The 20,586-nt window shown below is 34.7% G+C and overlaps 2 protein-coding genes and 1 pseudogene across 6 annotated transcripts; 1 reads left to right on the forward strand and 2 right to left on the reverse strand.

Moving 5' to 3' along the window:
* Positions 1–306: 306 nt before the first annotated feature.
* Positions 307–19,669, reverse strand: LOC145790964 (uncharacterized). 5 transcript variants are annotated; one of them, XM_082870350.1, is made up of 10 exons: positions 19,563–19,669; positions 18,665–18,787; positions 8,940–9,223; positions 8,222–8,390; positions 3,474–3,712; positions 3,176–3,397; positions 2,996–3,088; positions 2,792–2,899; positions 2,228–2,703; positions 307–545 (listed from the first exon to the last, which is right to left on the reverse strand). In XM_082870350.1, exons 3-9 carry the CDS (start codon positions 9,213–9,215, stop codon positions 2,260–2,262), a joined length of 1,551 nt encoding a protein of 516 aa, XP_082726476.1. In that variant the 5' UTR covers positions 9,216–9,223; positions 18,665–18,787; positions 19,563–19,669; the 3' UTR covers positions 307–545; positions 2,228–2,259. The 5 variants fall into 5 exon arrangements, with proteins under 5 accessions (XP_082726476.1, XP_082726477.1, XP_082726475.1 ...); XM_082870351.1 differs by having other exon boundaries at positions 18,665–18,767; positions 19,530–19,663; XM_082870349.1 differs by having other exon boundaries at positions 19,530–19,663.
* On the reverse strand, positions 9,855–12,984 carry LOC145791842 (uncharacterized). The gene is made up of 4 exons (XM_082872289.1): positions 10,778–12,984; positions 10,387–10,692; positions 10,200–10,287; positions 9,855–10,094 (listed from the first exon to the last, which is right to left on the reverse strand). Exons 1-4 carry the CDS (start codon positions 12,982–12,984, stop codon positions 9,855–9,857), a joined length of 2,841 nt encoding a protein of 946 aa, XP_082728415.1.
* On the forward strand, positions 16,090–17,463 carry LOC145791843 (ubiquitin carboxyl-terminal hydrolase 10 pseudogene; annotated as a pseudogene).
* Positions 19,670–20,586: the final 917 nt, after the last annotated feature.

Here is a 20,586-nt window from a genome sequence, read left to right on the forward strand (position 1 = left end):
CGAAATATATTTCGTCACAAATATATATATACGTGACGAAATTTTTAGTCACCAAATAACAAAATAAATAAAAACTTTCATATATAAACTTCAGTAAATTTTGTCACCAAAAAAGTTTATTAGTGACGAATAATCACTTTGTCATAATAACAAGTACAAATGACGAAACAAATTCATCACTAAACTTGTTCCATATTTTATATTCAATTTAAATTATTATTTCACAAATATCCCTGCTCATATCCCAATAGCCTTTTAATTGTACTAAGAAATCCACTAGCTATTATACAGCACTCCACAAAAAAATTCACTAAACAATTTATTTTATAAATCAAAATATATCCATCAAACAACCTTAATAATAATCCATTAAGTATCACAAAAAAACTATCAAAGTAAATCCCAAAATAAACTAACGTGGAGTCCACCAAAAAAAATCAACACTCAATCTTAATTTGCAACTACAACTAAGCTTCAGTTTAGGAAAAAAATTCAACAGTTGATCCTCATTTGCAAGTATGCTTCTGAACGTCATCAAAATCAATCTACAAAAAAAATAAACAAGGCAAACATTAGCATAGAATGTATATATATAAAGTTTATTATAATAGCAAAGTTTTATTATAAACTTAAAGCCAAATATCAGAAACTTAACAAATATACAGAACTGTTCTGAAGATCACAAGCTTGAAGTTATTTGAATAGAAATATCAAATTTTTTGTAATGATATTGCTGGCAATTTTGAGGGCAATCATTGGCATCTCAACATCCTATATTTCCAACATGACTTTAAAATCTTACATCTCCATCCATATAATTTATGCCTAAACAATTTTCCATCTAGTTCCGTTGCTAATAAAGGGTGAGAAAATGACACAACATAAAAAAAATTTAACCCATGTAGTTTCCACTGTTTTAGCTTCCCAAATGTGAACATCTCAACTCAAGCAACCCAAAGTTGTATTAGTCTAAGCATAGTGCATATTTAGTAACTTTAGTATGATGAAAAAAATCAAGGACCCAAGCTATTGTTTTCATTTCGTATTCTATTCACAGAACTAACAGATTATGTAAAACAAAATAGAGAAACATTAAGAATGTTCGGGAAGAGAAAGACTGACCCTTTTTTTTCTGAGAGCAGAGTGACCACACCAAAGATGAAGAACATGAGAAGCATTCCAGAGTGCTCAAAATCGTTCATGTGAGATGGGTTCAAGACACCGTTGACAAAGAACTTGAGGTGCGTAGAATTCAAAAGTTCTATGTACATATCAATAAAAGCACCAATTGCTATAATGTGAGAACGAAGGGGAGAGAGAGAGAGGAAACTGAGTATTGGGTAGTTTTTTTTGAGCAACCAAGTATTGGGTAGTTGATTGAGGGAGAAACTGGAAAACGTGGGATGTGATTTTTTTTTTTTTCGGTCAAATCATCTAATTTACACGTGGACATGGTAGAGGCTTCATGACACCAAAATTGGTGTTGGCTTTTAATAATAGAATAGATAATACACACTGCTATACGTATTATTTTGTTTTAACATTGATTGCTTCCTTTTTTTTTTTTTTTTTTTTTGATCAACAAAAACTTTATTGATGAAAGAACCTTACAAGAAGGAGAAAATACATCAATAAAGGGGACAAGAAAGGACAGGGGAGAGGGGGATGATGCACAGCACCAAAACCAAACTGTTGGTGACAGACCAACAAGAACACAAAAAACACAACAGACAGCAGGATAAAACGCACACAGCAAGCTACCCATCCCAGCAAAGGTATATAGAAAATATACATCACCACGCCTACAATTAGATTCACATCCAAAACTGAAGCAAAATTACCCAGACCAGCTGCCTAGCAGATCTGTCCACTCACACAGCATAGAGATACAACCAGCAAAGCAGAATGATAGCAACAGCAGAGCATACAGATACCAACAGCAGAGCATACAGATACTTGTGACTTAGGCTATACAGATACCAACATCCACAGATAGAAACACACCTAACAGCAGGCTATTATCTGACTTAGTTTTGTCTCTACTTTGGTTCGTGTGTATTTTAACTAGGGTCATGCTAAGTAAGAATTTTGATAATGAATCTATTTTCATTAAATACATCTTCAAACTTGTTAAATCTTAGTTAATAAGTAGTCAAACTATTGTACTTTAACTAGTATATACTAACCAACATGAGAAAAATAAAATGATAAAGCGAGCGAGACTTACCAAAAAGGCGACGTACGAGTTCATGGGATACCTCATCCTCTAAATTGTCCTTTGAAACCTTGCTTCTTAAGAAACTCCATGATGCTTGATGTGATCTCAAAATGCTCGTCAATCGACCCATTCATCTTCCCTATCTCTTTATTTTGTGCTTGAATTTCCTCTCTTTGTACTTGAATTTCATGTTTCTGTGCTGTAATTTCCTCTTTATGTGACTGAATTTCCTTTTTTTGTGACTGAATTTCCTCTTTTTGTGACTGAATTTGCTCCTTTTGCTCTTGTATTTCCATCTGTAGACGCCTCACATAGTCACTGTCAGTCGAAGCACTGGTAGTCCTGACAGAGAAGGAACGCCTCAACCCGAGTCCTTTAACATATCCCGACCTTGGCTTTAGCACCTTCACAGATAGCTCCTCCGGAGTAATTGGAACCACACCAGGTCGGGAGCAATGTTCAGCTTGGATCTTTATCATATTATCCTGTCATTTAAAAAAAAAAAATTAGAAAAATGAATAAAGATACATTTAAAATTGCAATCATCCTAATACAAAAGGTAAATATACATACATAATTCTCTTCGCACTCCGGAGAAATCCACTGCTTTGTGACATCATTAAAGTGTGTAGATTTGTAAACACATGGCAACTCTGGCAGTTGGCCCCCATTTGCAATTGTCTGATTTTTTTTGTTCAACTAGTAAGTTAAATAAGAATGATGGTAGTAGAATCATCTTTAAAAAAAAAACCGAAAAAAAAATTAAAGAAGACCCACCGCCTCGTGCACCCTAACTGGGAGAGATTTTGACCCACACCTATGCTTCGTCTTCAATTGATTTCTATTGTCAATGTTAGCATTTGATTGCTTCTACAAGGAGGAAGTTCCAATAGAAAAATATATATATTAGGAAGACAAGGTAATTGTCAACAATAAATAAACATAAGAAAAGTTTACCAGCCAATTGGCATCATTCCACTTCTTGTCAATCAAGTTTTTCCATTTCTCGAGGTCACATTCAGGCGGTGGGTGGCTTCTAGCATACTCCTCTCCCTTAGCACTTTTAAGGTTCAGGTATTTTTTTCGTAGTCTGTAGGTGTAGCTGCTCAAGCTCCGTCCACACTTTGTTGCCACCGCTTTGCTAACATTTGTGGAGTCACCTTCCATGTCAAATTGATCCTAGCAACAGGCACAAATCTTGTAAGTCATAATTAATTATATTACATTAATTCAATCAATTATGTAAAACTTTTACCGTTAGACGCTGAAACATAGGTGCCGTAACTTCTTCGTTGACATGTTTCCACCTGCGAATGCTAAAGTCTGGCAAGTGTGTTCGGACCTCAACACCAATTTTGGAGACTAATTGAGAGGCATGATCCCCCACTGGTGCACGATACTCCTGTGGTATAGGAACTTTGAGCTTTCCATCTTTTTGAACCATTGCTTGAACCTTCAACCCGCGTGTCAAGCCACGAGGGTGTCTAGTAGGCACTGTTTTAAAGACATAACATTGACTGGTTAGCAATTAATTAAAGCGAAATCATAAAAGCAATATAAGTAACTTTTTTTACACATTGAACGGTTCTACACAAATACAAGAAAAAGATTGCTAAGTTTGCATTAAAGATAATGTGCTTCTTAGGTACGTAGTTTACCTTTTGCTCATCTCCTAAAATTTCCATTTATGCAGATGGAAAATACATAAAATGGAGAAATATTATGTTCAAGACACAGTAGCTGTAAATAAACTAAGTATGACAATAATGATTTGGTACAACAAAAAGAAAATACACCTTAAAAACACAATTAGTACTTCTCATCAAACCTCTCCACATAAAAGGGTCAGATTGAACACCAGTAGTGGGGGAAGATGATATGGGATATGCCAATTTGAGAAAATTTCAACTTCAAAGGCAACGCTAGAAGAAGTGGCCTATCGATCTGTGCCTGTTTTAGAATTGCAGTTCTTTGTTCTAGCTTCGGTTGTGATCTCTTAAGAGGTTCTAGTTTCTGTCATGTGCTCTTAGAGTGGTGAATTCAAGCGGCGTATGCATGTAAAACTTCATTCTTCATTTGATTCTCCCTTGTGGTGCTGGTTGCAATTTGTACGGATTCTGTGTACCGAATGAGACAATCATCAATGTTTGCCATCGAATGTAGTCAATTTGTTTCTGGATTTTGCTTCTTCCTTTCATTGCATTTTTTGACTCCCTGTTTAGGTTTTGGGTTAACTTGTTTCTGGTTTTTCTAAAATTTGTATTTATTTATAGCTTTGGAATTGCCAAGCAGGGCAGAGGTATGAGAAAAATGTTCAATACTGAGACCTTAATCTAAGAAGCATGTTGGTAGGGGTGGACATAAACCAGGCCGGAATCAAGTTATTAGACTTCGAGCCATGTGAAGCACAATGCCATTTCCAAGTTCTTTAACAGCAAAGAATTATATATATATTTTGTAGCTGGAATATCAGTTGTAATGGCACCACTGGTTTTCTTAGCTAGAATCGCTAGAAGCAATTAATTCACTGTGACTGAACAGGGAAAAGAAGTGTAACCTATGAAAGAGACATTTGAGCACCATTTCCAAAATTGAATCAGAAACTTAATAAATTTTCAGCAACGCAAAAAATATTACTCATTGCACGATACACGGTTTCAAATTCCATATCACAAAATCATCCAATTAGACAAATAAGCAGCCACTCACATAAATAGCCAACTGATGGTGCTAAGCAAACAACTAAACATAGCTTCTGTTAATGGACACCAACTAAACAATACTGATAGAGCATTCATCCTCCATTACTGAGAATCATCAAGCCACACAGTAGTATAGATCAACAAACAGCAATAATAAACAACACCAAGACAGAGCAGCAATAGTAGGTCTTATCAAAAGCAAAACAGAACAGCCCCATGCTACCATAGACTCCACCCATCTCAGCAACAATCCATATCAGCAGCAAAGGAGACTTGAACACCTCTATTTAAATGTTGTCACTAATAAATTTTTATTTATTAACAGATTACAAAAATATGTTCTATAAAGATGCTTTGAGATATATAAAATTATCAATAATTAAATGAAACTATGATCGTTTGTGAAGATCATGAAGATCATTGTTGAATGTTTTAAATGAATGTTTAAGCCTTGATGTTCTTTAATATATTCTTCCTATCTAGTTGGGGTGCATAGGCACTAATTACATTAATTATACTTTCTCCATTACAAGTTTAATTAGCATTATTATGTCTCCTATTTTTGTTATCTGTTTAGTTTCTCGTAAACATGCTATATTAATTTTCCTTCTAATCATAGTATCTACTAATACCAGTCTTACTTGTTAGTGTACAAACATACCAAGTTGCCAATTTAAACCAACAACTCTGGTCTAACTTCTTTACCCACGGTCGTCTAGGAAAGTGCAGGGACCCTTCCCAATTTTTCATTACACCTGATCACTGACGCAATGCCCCTTGCCCATTTTTTTGAAGTGCCTGAGCAGGTGCAGCTCATTGCTTACAGAGAATGCCCCTATCCCTAATGCAAGAACACCCTAGCCCTTACAAACATGAAATCTATCCTTAGAAGCCTAAGGCAGGGGCCATTGCTTAGAGAAAAAGAAACAAAATATTAAATGAAATAATTGCTCTCTCAATTCAAGAGATCAACAGTTGTCTCCATATTTAAAGCGGGAAAAGATGTCTTTCTGGTTGAAGAAGAAATTGGAGAGAGAGAGGTAGGACCATATTCTTCTGCAGTTTCAGATAATCAAAGATTATTAGAAATATGTATGCAATACGACACAACGGACTCCAAATTCTGAAAATCTTTACTCTGAAATATGGAGTGGAATTCTTGAAATTGACATGAATAACTGTTTTCAAAGAAAGTATCATTGGCTTGATTTTTACTTGATCCTTAATTTGAAATGGGCATCCATATTCCATCAAAACAAAGTCAGCCAATACTACCATGCTTAACTGCACAAACTCTAACTAAAATATTTATCCTAACCATCAAGTTGTGCCAAAAACATGAATAACCCTTCCAGTACCAATCTGTTTCATTAAACATAACCTGCAATGGCAACAACAATGGCAATGGATTGGATGCCACATCTTTATCACAACCTGTTTTGAGTTTCCAGAACGTCCGGAAGGACTTCTACCACTCCTAGCCATAATCTGTTGCTTTCAATCCTCTACCACTGTTATTTTTTCTGTTTTTGTTTTTATTTTTGTTTTTGTTGTTTTTTCAAATTTGTAGGAACCAAATAGAGAAAGAAGCAACTACCTAGCTTAGTCGTAATACTCAATTGTGGTCTATATTTGTTCTTCTTTATACTAAAATTATTTTACTCATTTCTCATGAATTTCCAAACACTGCTACAGACATGACCATAGACCATAACCAAAATAATAGAGATTTGCCCAAAATTGAATGAGCCCAAATGAAGGTAGGAAAATAGGATTTTGATGGAACAAGTAATAGAGATATTTGCTAGAAAAAATAAGTTGTTGATTTGAGGAATAAAAAAAAATTGAGCTTTTTTCTGCAGTAAATTTTTTTGATGAAAAACGGAGCTACTAAGGTGAAGTGCTTGCCCACATGGCTTTAATGTGATACAATAAGTTTTTGTTTAATTGTAGTGATAGACTTTTTCATGCCATTGTAAGTCACAAAATATCTGCTTAGTGAACTCATAAAACATGATTATAGTAAAGATTTTAAAGGGAACATGATTTGTTTAATTGAACTATTTTATTTTCTTAAATTCTAGAGCTTTGTTTTTCTCAATAAGGAATTCAATGACAGCCATGACTACTTAATCATTGTTTCTCAAACTAACTTAACAAAGAGGGTCTTAAAAATGCTTTCTTCTGCAGTCTTGATTTAGGTAGGCAGTTTTTACATATATGATTTGCTCTAACTAACTAACTAAGATTAACTAACTAAGTTTGTTACAGATCAGTTACAGAATCTATTGAGAATCAGTTGGAATCTGTTGAGAATCAGTTGTAGATTTGTTATATACAAATGATCTCATGTACACAGACTAGATGCTTGTATTGGTCTCTCATCATGAACACCAATAGTTGACTTGCAACTATCATACACACCAGAGTGAGCAGATCTCCTATATGCACCTGCAGTAGCTGAAGATATAGCAGAGGCATCAGATGTAGTAGGTGCAGCTGATATAGATGTTGGTGTATCTGCTGCTTGGGTTTGCTGAAACTGGGCAGTGGTTGGTTCTAGTATACCTAATGCTATTATTGGGGTTCTATGCACCTTTAGCTGAGCTATACTGTAGGGCATGATGCAACTGTGCTATGGTCTAAAATCTGGGACTATTATAGTGAGCTATTTGTTACTGCTGTACATTTTGCTACAGCTAGAATGTTGTTTATTTTTGCCTTGTACAGTTGGTTATTTGTTGGAGTTTTCGGTTGCTCCTCCTAAATTGTTTGTTTTTATTTTTGTTTGCTGTCTATATTTCCTTATTTTATGGCCCCTCTTTGTCTGTATGGGGTTTGATTTGGTCATGTTCTAGGGTTTAGGCTTTTTATTTTTTTTAGCAGCGTTTTAGTCTTTGTCCTGTTGTTATTAGGGCCTGAGGTATACCCCTTGTATATGTTATATATTTCATTGTCTTAATTTACACCTGATCACCTAAAAAAGACAGTTTTTCTTGAAATTAGCTCAATGGTTGTACTTCTAAATTTCCTATGTAGGCAAATGATTACCAAGTTCCCAAATAATTTCTCCTTCTTCAATGTTTTTGTTCAAAGAACTAGGAATGCTTGAAAACTAAGAGCATCTCCAATAGAGATGTTAACTTTGTGTGTTATATGACAAAAAATTACAAGTGAGACCAAAACTAAAATAAAAAATAAAAAATCAATCCCTATGAAACAAATTGCTTGAAATTTTTTGCACCATAGAATTATATTAAAACAAAGAATTTGTTTAGCTTAGTAAAATTCAGTATCTTACCGACACTAGATTGGGGGGCTGCCTCCCTCGGTGCCTCCATATCGACATCAAGTGGCTGTGAGTGTTGGGTATCCACATTGTCATGTAAATCCCCATTTGGAACAACAATTGCCTCGTGCGAAGGTTGAAGAGATGACTGCGCCAATCGTTTTGGTGGCATTGGTAAGCCCTAAAAAACATAATACAAAAGCGTAAACAATAAATACATAAAAATGGATAAGTAAAGATATGTATATGGAAACCCATCAAGGCCACTGTTGATATTTGTAATCTGATCCAGTCCACTCCTTTTCTTCCCAAGACTGGTCCTGACAAGTGGTTGCTTTGAATATTTTTAAAATGGTCAGGTAAAGGGTGTTGTCACTCAAAAACCTGTAGGCAAGTTGAGTGGTTGAGTGGTTGTGAGCTACCAGTAGTTCTAATATCTTTAATTGGTTTTCCTAATTGTGTGCTTTGCAAGTTGTCAATCTGGTGTTTCCAACATGGTCAAATTATGTCTTAATTCGTTATACATTTGTGTTCCAGCTAACTTACTCCTACAGTTTGTTTTGGTATGCATATTGTTGTATGTAGGATGTATATTTTCTAGTTTTATTTTATGACTTATTCATCCAATAAAGTATACGGAAATATAAAGATAGTATTAACAAAGCATCGTTAACAAATATATAGCTATCGGTGACATAATAAAAAAAATGAATGGCCATACATATAGTACCTCATCGTCAACACTTTCAAAGGACTCAGCATCAGTGTCATCCTCATGATCTGACGGTATGTAGTCATCATCATCTACCCTAATTTTCTTTCCCTTTTGATGAACACGATTGGGCTGAGTAGAACCCATCAAAGAAGTTGCTATACGCTTCAATTGTAGAGCATCCATTTTCTTATTATTCTTCTTGATTGTCTTATATCTTTCCATTTCGTACTCTGTTCGCTTCTGTTTCGCTAGAAAACCTGGTTTGATCCATTGTTTCTCCCCTTTGGCCATTTGGTTAACTAAAAAGCATAAATTGATATCAAACATGAAATATAAAGCATAATTTTACTTGAAGAGACGCAACAAAATATAGCATAACCATGTAATGCATTAAAAACATATGTCCATACAGAAACCTAAACAAAACAAAAACTACATATCATAATCCATATCAGGTTCCATATCAAGATCCATATCATCATCAAGTACGCCAAGTTCTTCATCTTCTTCATCATCTCTACCATCTCTCTTTGTTTTATTTGAAATAACCTCAGCTTCAATATCATCCCTATGAAATCGAATAATATCTTCAATGTTGATCGGGACAACTGAGTTAATGTTTTCTTGTTGGAATGCATCATTAAATTCTGGTTGATCTGGTGGTTCTCTATCACCAACCTCTGGCACATCAAACACACCTCTATGTTGGACCCGTTGCACGACTTGCCAAGGTTGCCCCCATTTGGTGTCATTCAGGTAGAACACTAGCTTAGCTTGACTAGGCAAGATAAAAGGGTCAGATTGATACCATCGGCTTGTGACATCGATGCTTGTGCAATATGTGTCAGCTCGTACTGTTCTACTTCTACCAGTGTTACCGGTGTTGTACCATTCACATTGAAACAAAACAACTTTATTTTGACACATGTACTAAAATTCCCAAATATTGCACAAGTGACCGTAGAATTCGTGCATCTCTCCCTTGTAGTCCCCTTCGGTAAGCACACCACTGTTTTGACTCTTACGACGATTGTCTAATTCCTTCGTGTGGAATCTGACACCATTGATTATACAACCCGAGTACTCTTTCACTAGCAAATTAGGACCATTCGCTAAGGACCACAATTCTTCGGTTGCTTCTGGTGCCTCATCAACTCTCAATCTATTTATCTACATCCACATGCAATGTGCAACACTTGAATTATGTTAGTAATGTTTGTATTTTATACAAGCCTAATAGTGTTTGGCCAATTGTGAATATTAAAAATGACTTACATATTCTTTGAACCACTTTGGAAATTCCTTCTGTTGTATCTGAGTTATATCTTGTCCACTGGGAATTTGTAACAAATTCTTGTGTTCCCTACTCAAATAGATTTGGTTAATGTGTGAAATACTACTATTATTAATGACTAATAACATGATAATTGTTAAAATATATATAATTATAAGAAACACGTACTGAAGATACTTCTCTATCTCAGGGCTATTGTATAATAAGAACCAATGAGCAATATCACGAAGTTCCTGTGACATCTCAACATGCTTTCTGATTTGGCCAATAGGACGAGCAGTTTCGGTGAATATTATCAAACCTTCACGACGGACTCCATAATCTTCATTTCGTGCATCTCGATTATGCACGGTTTCAATCCCTTCAAGGTACATTGAGCAAAAAGTAATGCACTCCTTGACAATGTAAGCCTCTGCAATAGAACCTTCTGGTCGAGCTCGATTGGTGACAAACTTTTTCAAAGATCCGAGAAACCTTGAAGAGATAACCAATTAGGAGTATGGTTAGGCACACAACATAATCTATACCTTTCATTTGAAAGTACAATTTTAGAAATTACCTTTCAATCGGGTACATCCACCGATATTGCACAGGTCCTCCGAGAATAGTCTCACGTGGCAAGTGAATGGCCAAATGAACCATCACATCGAAGAAGGCTGGAGGAAAGATCTTTTCAAACTTACATAGTATGAGTACTATACGTTCCTCTAATTTCTCCATTTCACTTCGTTTCAGTGTCCTTGAGCATAGATCTTGGAAGAAGCTACCTAACTCAAAAAGTGCTGTACTGATCTCTTTATCTACGTAACCACGCATCCCAATAGGAAGAATCCGTTGTATAAGTACATGGCAGTCGTGGCTTTTCAATCCTGTTAATCTACCATTTTTTGCATTTACTGATCTCGAAATGTTTGCCGCGTACCCATCTGGATACTTGACTGATTTCAAGAATTCAAAGAAACCCTCTCTCTCTTTAGGGGTCAATGAGAAGCTGGCTCGCGGCTTCACATATGATCCATCGGGATTTGTTGTCAGCCACAATTCTTTCCTTATATTCATGTCTTCTAAATCCATTCGTGCCTTATCTGTATCCTTGTTCTTTCCATCAATTCCCAACATCGTTCCAAAAACATTTTCACTAAAGTTCTTCTCCACATGCATGACATCAATGTTGTGTCGAAGCCTCCTTTTCTTCCAATACGGTAGCTCATACAAGATGCTTACCTTTGTCCAATTTGGGTTCTGACGAGGTCTTTTCCTGTTGCTTGGATGTTTTCCATATGTGACGCCCGTCACGCTGCCCAATTGTTCTTCAATCTTTTCTATCGGTATCACCAAAGATCTCTTCCGTTTTTCATGCTTGCCATTATATGCTCTACTCTTTCGCCTTTCTGGGTGGTCATCAGGCAAGTAGCATCGATGGTTACTGTACGCAGTCTTACTTCTTAAAGATTCAAAATATGGTTCATCATTGCAAGTGTAACAAGAGTAATGACCCTTTGTTCTCCATCCAGAAATGTCACCAAATGCGGGCCAATCATGTATCGTCCACAGCAAAGCTGCACGCATGCAGAAAGTCTCACCAGTCGAGGCATCATAGGTTAATGTACCATTTTTCCATAATTCATTCAATTCTTCCACTAAAGGTCTCATGTAGACATCAATATCAATTCCTGGTTGTGATTCACCAGGAATAAGTAATGACAACATGAAAAATGGGTCCTTCATAGCCAACCACGGTGGCAAGTTGTACGGAATGAGTACGACAGGCCACAAACTATATGAGTTATTCATATTTCCAAAAGGGTTGAAACCATCAGTAGCCAACCCTAGCCTCACATTCCGAGGCTCCAAGGCAAATTCAGGATGTTGTGTATCGAATTCCTTCCACTCATCACTATCTGCAGGATGCCTCAATACACCGTCATCTAGACGTTTTTCCTTGAACCATTTCATATCCTCAGCTCTCTTCCTCGACATGTACAACCTTTTCAATCTCGGTGTTAACGGGAAGTATCGAAGAACCTTACGAGAGATCTTCTTACCTCTACCATGATTTGTCTTGTATCTAGAAGCCTTACAATTTGGACATTTATCCAATGTTGCATTCCCCTTCCAAAAGAGCACACAATCGTTTACACAAGCATCAATGAGCTCGTATGACAAACCCAATTCACGTAGTATTTTTTTAGCTTCATAAGTTGACTTTGGAACCAAATTATCCTTCGGTAAAAGTTTTGTTAAAAACTCTAGCATCATGTCAACTGACTTATTACTCCAATGGTTTGTTACCTTCATATTAAGTATCTCGATGACAAATTTTAACAAAGTATAATTTGTGCAACCTGGGTACACCTCACGTTTGGCATCATTCAATAATTTATCAAAAGTGCGAACCTCCTCCTCTTGAGTTGTATTAGTTGATTCCCCTCTTATTCGATCTTCCACTAAGGCATCAATACCTCCCAAAACCTCATTGCCCTCAACGGGTATATCATGATGATAAGCCTCGTTTGATTCACGGGGTTCCCCATGCACGTGCCAGATAGTGTAAGTTGCAATAATCCCATGTTGCAGCAAATGAATTTGGACAATTTGAAATTTTTGACGAACAACATTCACACACTTTCGACAAGGGCACAAAATTTTACCATCTCGATCGATAACCGCCATTGCAAAACGGAGAAATGATATTACCCCATCATTATATGCCCGACTTATCCTTCCATCAACTGTGCTACCTAATGCAATCCAACTCTTGTCCATGTCTGACTATGCCGAGTTAATTAAAGTTAGGTGAATAGGACAAATTTTATATAGAAAAATATATATATATTTCAATTAAAAAAAATTTCAAGTCCAATGATTATACTGAGTTATATAAATTACAACCACACATAAATCAAGTGAGAAAATAGCCAAAGCAATTTAGCGTAAACAGAAGAAGTATTCACAACCAAAACATAAACCACAGCAAAATAACCATCAATAAGAAGACAAATATCATAAGTCCGAGAAAATTTAACCAATAAAACAGTGAGCTGAGAGTAAAAAGCAGATAACATGGCACAGAAAGAAAACCCACAATATGCCACATTGAGTTTCTAAAGCAGTCAATTTAAGTACTCAAATATCCAAATGCAAAATGATATGATTGAACTACACGTATTTGGAAAAATATATATATGCCCCGAATACCAGAATTGACAAATCTATCAACTAAATTGGGATATTGAAAAAATAAGACATTGGGAAACAATAACTATTCTGGCTCACATTTCACTCGGTAAACAAAATGTGATTAAATTTTGCAGAGGAACTTAATAATGTACTTGAGGAGCTATGCATATAAGAAATGAACAATGCCAATATAATTGATAGCCACATGCGACAATTCCAATGAATGCCCCGAGACTATAATTTAGTACTTAGCCTGTAATTGCAGTTAGTACTCTGTTTGATTTTCTCTTTACTCAACTATATACGAAGTCCAGAGAAGTTAAATCAACATATGCTAATTTAAGGGTGTAATATTCCAATTTTCATTAAATTGATAGTTGTGAGAGAAAAAATAATTAATTAATATGTAATATATAATATTTTATCTTATTGATTATTTTAATATTTTTTATTTTTATTGACTATTTTAGCCAAAATCTATCATCCCAAACATATAGACTCAAACTCCCCTAAAAACTTAGAAATGCACATGAGAGAGAGGACTGGGGCCACTGTTTTGTTTGGGAAGTGTTGGATTGGAGATGATAACAGTGAATGGTTTGTAAGAAAAAGTTGAAAACCCTTGAAAGAGAGAATAATTCCTTCATGGAGCCAAGGGGCTGTGAACTGTTACTCACTGTTTTAGATAATTCAAAGTATACAGATTTTGGATGCAAAGCTAAGGGTCATAAGCGGCGCAAATAAATTATTTTAGCCAAATAAATAAAATAAAATAAAAATAAAGAAAAAAGATTCACACTCTACCCTATATCAGTACACGATATAATATAGTATAAAAATTATATAAATTTATAAATTTTATAAATATATTGACTTTTTTTTAATAAAAAAAAATCAACAAAAGAAAAGTTTCTTGATGAAAATTGCAGATATACAAAGAGAGTGTACAATATACAGATACATCAATAAGAAAATCCATAGATAAATGCATCAAACTGAAACACAAATGAAAGACAAATTAGAATATGATATCAGAACACCAAAAGCAAGATATTAATCTTAGAACATTAAAAAGATATTCACTTCAAGTAGACAAAGCTCAAAGATATCATATTAGTTTTAAAAATACTATAAAAAATAATGAGGAAATGACTAAGATTCCTAGTTGGAAGCAAATTAATTAATAAATGGAGATCATTTCAATTTAAACACTCCTTGTTTTGTTGAAAATGATTCAATGATAATTTTAGATAAATAAATGGAGATCATGTAAATTCAATAAAAAATGATTCAATGATAGTTGCAACAAACTCTCTAATGATATATAACAAGAGCTAACATTCTGCTTCCAATGAAGAATTCTGCTACGATTAAAGCTAGAATCCCAAGTCTACAACCAACTCTGTAATGATATATAAAAGAGCTCTAATTCTGTTAACATTCCATCAAGCCTATATATTATAGAACTAAGAATTCTAGTGAAATTAAAACTAGTTTTGAAGTTTCAAATGAACATGAATATAAGTATTTTGGTGGGGATTAACCTTTCACAGACAAGATTGCAGAGGTTAGCTGGGATATCAGGTTGTTCATAAACTAATTTTGTTGGCTTGTTCCTGTTTGGAGTTTGAAGTGAACAAGGAGGCACATAGACACCAACCTTGTCACAATTTGACAAAGCTCAACCATGTCTTCAATTCCTATCTCCTATCTCTTATCCTCACGTACAAAATAATGGGTTTGTTTTGTTCTAATAACTAAATTAATTGAAATGGGAAGGAAACTGGTATGCTTGATTGAAATGTTTGATCCATTTCAATCAAACACATCACCAACCAGACTCCAAACAGGAACACACCAACAAAAACTAAGAACAACAACCAACACACAGCATCAGTAACATACAGGGACAACAGACACACACAGATCAGAAACAGATCAGCCAAGAATCTGCAACAGAGCAGACAAAAAACCACGACCAGAGCAGACAAAAACCAGCAACATAGCAGACAAAAACCAGCGATAGAGCACCCAAAAACTAACAACAGATCAGTAACACACAGGAACAGATCAGCAACTTATTTGATGCATATTCCAATATACAAAGATTCATGATTAGGAAGATCTAACTCCCAAACAAGCATTGACACTAGATAATGTTTATGATGATGTTTACGGAGCTGATATGGGATCACCTTCAAGCCAAGGCCCCAAGCTAGACCTTTTGTCCAAAAAACATTTAGAAAAAAAATTGGGATTGTGTTCTTTCTGGATAGGTGATTCTACTCTTCAATGTTCTTAAAGATTGAAGAGTTGCTGCCTTGAGTCAATGCTTAAGGCTCCAACCAGGTCAAAACTATGGGTACTCTGCTCTGACATATGGAGAAAGGCATATGTATGAATTAGAATATGACAGACTTCCACATTTCATTTTATCAGACCAACTCAGTGGAGATCCTAGCCACTAGGAGGAATTCCACCAGAAGTACAACATAAGATTATCTAGGGGGTAATACTTAAGGTGAATTGGTATACCCTTGGAGGAATTCCACCAAAAGCATCTGAAGTTTACAAAATACCCAGGGCCAATAAAAATCAACATTGGTTTGCCCAATTTGCAACAAAATTTCAATAACATTTGACCCCTTCATGTACTTAACTTTGCCGCTACCTTCTACTACCACTCGGACAATGACAGTAACCGTATTTTATGGTGATGGGAGTGGTCTTCCAACGCAATACACTGTTACTCTCCTAAAACATGGCTGCTGTAAAGATCTCAGTCAGGCTCTGAGTACTACATGCTGCTTAAGGAGCGATGAAAGCATGTTGCTTGCAGAGGTAATTTATATCTTCTTGACTTCTATTATATATTTACTAATCTGTTGCTAATTCTTTATGTATTAGTCTTCTGAAGCCCTGGATTTTTAATATGCAGGTTTACGAACATCGAACATATCGATATTTAGAGAACCCTTCGGAACCATTACCTTCTATAAAAGATGATGAACATATTGTAGCCTACGGGCTTCCAAAGCGGGCAGAATTAACAAGACTAGAGATATGTCATCGATACTTGGAAAAGTGAGTTCTCATTCTTGAATCCTTAGTTGTTACGTTTCCACTTGGCTAAGATTCAAAAATCTTGAATCCTATCATGCCTTGTGTGTTTGGTCTTTATTGGGTAGAGTTGACATGTCTGAATGAGTCTATGGTTTTTATTTCCTTGTTAGGGATGCCAAATTGCCTAGTTGCATAGATGCTCTGATTGATCTTTTTAGTTTTTTGGTCTGAAGGCAATGAACTACATTATAGGAATAACCCTTGAACAAAAAGCCAAAAAGGAAGGAAAAGTAATAAAAAAAGTGAATGAAGGTGGGATGTAACCCAGGTCTGAAGTCTGGTTGCTGTGTACTAGGATAGATGACACCTTTGTTTTAAGTAAACATTTATTAGGTTTAAGACTTTTTCCTTGTAACTAAAGCATCATTGCTTTCCAGATGTTTGTCAGATAATTTCAAGGGCAGTGAGAGGAAACTTTTGTTGACACCACTGGTTACTTATCTGGAGGACACACAAACTGGAGCTGACATTGATCTTGCTATTAGTAGAGTGTTGTCCCCATTGAGAAAGAAAACTTTTTTTAGTTCAACTATTGTTCATAGTGGCAAGGAAAATGGCTCTGCTGTGGAAGCTATTGATGAATCAGCAAACATCTACGCTACCCATTCTGGACCTGGAAACCAGTCAATGGACAGCTTAGAACTGGAAGAAATGTCCTACAGGGAGTTGAGCTTTCAGCTCTGCATAACAGATAACAGAGGTTTGAACTGCAGGCCTATTTCAAAGGATTCACTCATAAAAACTGGTCAACTGGTTAAAGTTATGTTGGATTGGACTGATAAAGAACACAAATTATATGATTCCAGCTACTTAAAGGATGTTCCTGAGGTTCACAAGACCAAGCTTACTGTGAAGAAAACTCGACAAGAAGCTATCTCTTTATTTTCATGCTTGGATGCATTTTTAAATGAGGAACCTTTAGGGCCTGATGACATGTGGTAGAACACTTTTAATGCTTTTGACCAGCTGAATTGCATATTTTCAGAGCAATTCACCTCAAGTATTACTGCCTCATTTTTTGTTGTTTCAAAATTTCAATGTAGGTACTGCCCTCGTAAAATTTGTGGGTAGGGAGGATGCATCAACATTTTAAACTAGAAAAATTCAGCCTTCCCATTGGAAACATATTCTGTCTATACAAAAACCACATGCTACAGAAACAAATTACAATACGAAAATTTCCTACATTTATGCTAATTATAACCATGCTTATAAGTTATATCAATATAAACGTGACAAAGCTGCTTCTGAAATGGGTATTGAATCCCGTATAGATTATAAATTTCTTGAACATCATTACATTTCAAGTTCTAAACAGTGGAAATAAGTTGGAGAGGAAGCGATAGAGAGATTGAGGATGTTAATGATCAAAGGCTATGGTATATAAAGCTTCAAGATAAACACTGTCACATCTTTATGTAGACAGCTGGGGAAAAAAAACGGCAATTTTAATGTAAGAAGTAAACAAAATAAGCCTATCAAGTACATGGCAACAATGTTTTATTGATCATGAAGGAAAACGTAATATGTAATGGGTATAGAACTATATCAGCAATTTGAAGGAAAAAAAAAATACACAATCTGAAAAAAAAATAAAAAATAAAGAGAAGATGCCCACAGCCAACTAAAACAAAGGCAAGAAATAATTGCAGTAGCAAAGCATCAGGCATGTACAAGAATCCTCAAATAGCCATGTACAAAGATCCTCAAATAGCCATGTACAAGGATCCTCAAATAGCGAATCAGGAGGATGATCACAGAAGCAAAGGAATCAATCGATATCAGTAAGTAATCAATTTTATTTTTTTATGAATAACCTAAGTAGAAAAACCTATAAAATAAACAGATATTAAACAAACATTCAAATATAGAGAGGAGTTGAACCCTAATTTTATTAAAAATACAGAGAAACAATCCAAATCATATGAAATATTTAAATTTAGTCAAGGGCTTTTACTAAATTCAAACTCTTAATTATAATCAATAGGACATTCATTCTCAAGTTTATAGCAGAAAACTTGCTGGAAAGAATAAAATACAGCATTAATTCTGAAAATTAATTTCGAAAATTAGGGAAAACAGAGATAGAGAAATAGAGAAATTGAGTGAGAGAGAGAGGGAGAGAGAGAAAGAGGACCCATACCTGATGGAAGAGAACACACAGCAGTAAAGGAGATACGACGTCTGTGGCGACACTGAAGGAGGAAAACAGGGACGGCGCTGGAGAAGAATACACTGAAGGGGCGCTGGAGAAGAACACACAGCACTTGTGTTTTGAGAGGGAGAGGGAGAGGGAGAGGGGGAGAGACAGAGATTGATAGGAAAACTATTCGTCAGTTTGTTTTGAGAGGGAGAGACAGAGATAGAGGCCCATGCGAAGACTGATAAAAAAATAATAAAAAAAAAGGAGGGAAAAATAAAACTTATCAAAAAAAAAAAAAGAGGGAAAAAAAAATCTAGGCAAAAAAAAAAGAAAAAATAATTTTTTTTTTTTTATTACCGCTTAATATGTAAAAATTCTTCTTTCAAAATTGGTGGCAAAATAATTCTCACTAAAAGGCCTAAAAATATTAAAAATTATTAGTGACGAAAATATATTTCTCACCAAATGTTCTTAAAATATTCAAAATCAAGTTTTTCAAAAACAAAAAAAAAATTAGATTACTGGTGACACAAATATATTCCTCATTAATAATATTTTAATTATTGAAAAAAAAAATTCTCACCAAAACTTTCAAAATTTTGGCACCATAAAAAAAAATTAGTGGGAAAAATTTAGGTGACGAAACTTATTTGTTTCTCACCTAAAAGTAAATATTTATTGACGAAAATAAATTTCGTCACCTATTATTTTTCTTTTTTTATTATACGTGACAAAATTTATAATTCCTCATGGATTATTCTTATTTAGTGACGAAATTTGTTTTCTTCACTAATTTTTGTCACCACACCAAAACAGAGAATAAGAGAAAAAGACACCAGAAAAAGAGCAAAGAGAAATCATATACCAAATCATCAAGCAAAGAAGATGTGGCGGTTACCGGCAAGGCTGCTATTGGCGGTGACGATCGACAAGACTAATAGAGGCGACGATGGCGATCGGCATGGTGGAGGAGCAAGAGGTAAGACAAATTAATACCCTATTTTGAGAGAGAGAGATGATAAACAGAAAAAAGGATAAAAAAAATTAATACCTTTTTTTTTTTATTGTCGCTCAAAATATCAAAAATTTTCCACCAAAATTGGTGACAATATTATTTCCTCATCAAAAGATATCAAAAATATTAAAACGTTTTGGTGACGAAAATATATTCATCACAAATAATTTTATAATTAGTGACAAATTTTTTTGTCACCAAAAGTCCCAAAATTTGGGCGCCACCCAAAAAAAATAACGGGAAAATTTTAAGTGACGAAACTTAAGTTTTCCTCACTTAAAATGAAGTATTTATTGACGAAAATATATTTTGTCACTTATCATTTTTATTTTTTTATTATATGTGACAAAATTTATAAATTCCTCACGAATTATTTTCATTTAGTGACGAATTTTATTTTCTTCACTAGTTTTCGTCACCATAGGTTACTTTTGTTGTAGTGTTTTCAAGGAATTAAATGTCTTTTTTTTAATGATATTATATTAAAATTTAATATTTTGATAATAATCATATGTTTTGGACATTTCAAGAAATTTTTTTTTATGCTTGATCTTAATGCATTAAAGTGTTATTATGATGGTAAGGCTTAGGAGTTGAGAGAAGTTACTAAATGCTAAGATTTTTTTTTTTTAAATCAAAAATTCAAAAAATTTAGATTGGGAGATTGGAGCTCCCACAAACCTTGGGATTAAAAACCCCATTTTGCTTAATATATAGTATAGAAGTATAGATAGATAGATCACAAATTAAGTCAATTGATAATAAAAAAACACAACAATTTATTTTTCAAAAAATATAGTGAGTTAAAAAGATCAATTATAATTTTTTTGGAGGTCAAAATACGATCTAATCATCATTAATAATTGATACATTATGTGACCCTAATAAGTACAATCTATTTTGTTTT

This window comes from Camellia sinensis, chromosome 5 (genome assembly GCF_055761805.1).
Source record: "Camellia sinensis isolate YWXY chromosome 5, ASM5576180v1, whole genome shotgun sequence".
Classification (NCBI taxonomy): Eukaryota; Viridiplantae; Streptophyta; class Magnoliopsida; order Ericales; family Theaceae; genus Camellia; species Camellia sinensis.

Coding starts and splice junctions, on each gene's coding strand:
- LOC145791842 (XM_082872289.1), bottom strand. CDS start 12,984: ATGGACAAGAGTTGGATTGCATTAGGTAGCACAGTTGATGGAAGGATA. Junction 10,693..10,777: donor TGGATGTACCCGATTGAAAG/GTAATTTCTAAA, acceptor TATCTCTTCAAG/GTTTCTCGGATCTTTGAAAA. Junction 10,288..10,386: donor GAGATAGAGAAGTATCTTCA/GTACGTGTTTCT, acceptor CTATTTGAGTAG/GGAACACAAGAATTTGTTAC.
- LOC145790964 (XM_082870347.1), bottom strand. CDS start 9,251: ATGTTTGATATCAATTTATGCTTTTTAGTTAACCAAATGGCCAAAGGG. Junction 3,713..8,221: donor AGCCCCCCAATCTAGTGTCG/GTAAGATACTGA, acceptor TCTTTAAAACAG/TGCCTACTAGACACCCTCGT. Junction 2,704..2,791: donor CGGAGTGCGAAGAGAATTAT/GTATGTATATTT, acceptor TTTAAATGACAG/GATAATATGATAAAGATCCA.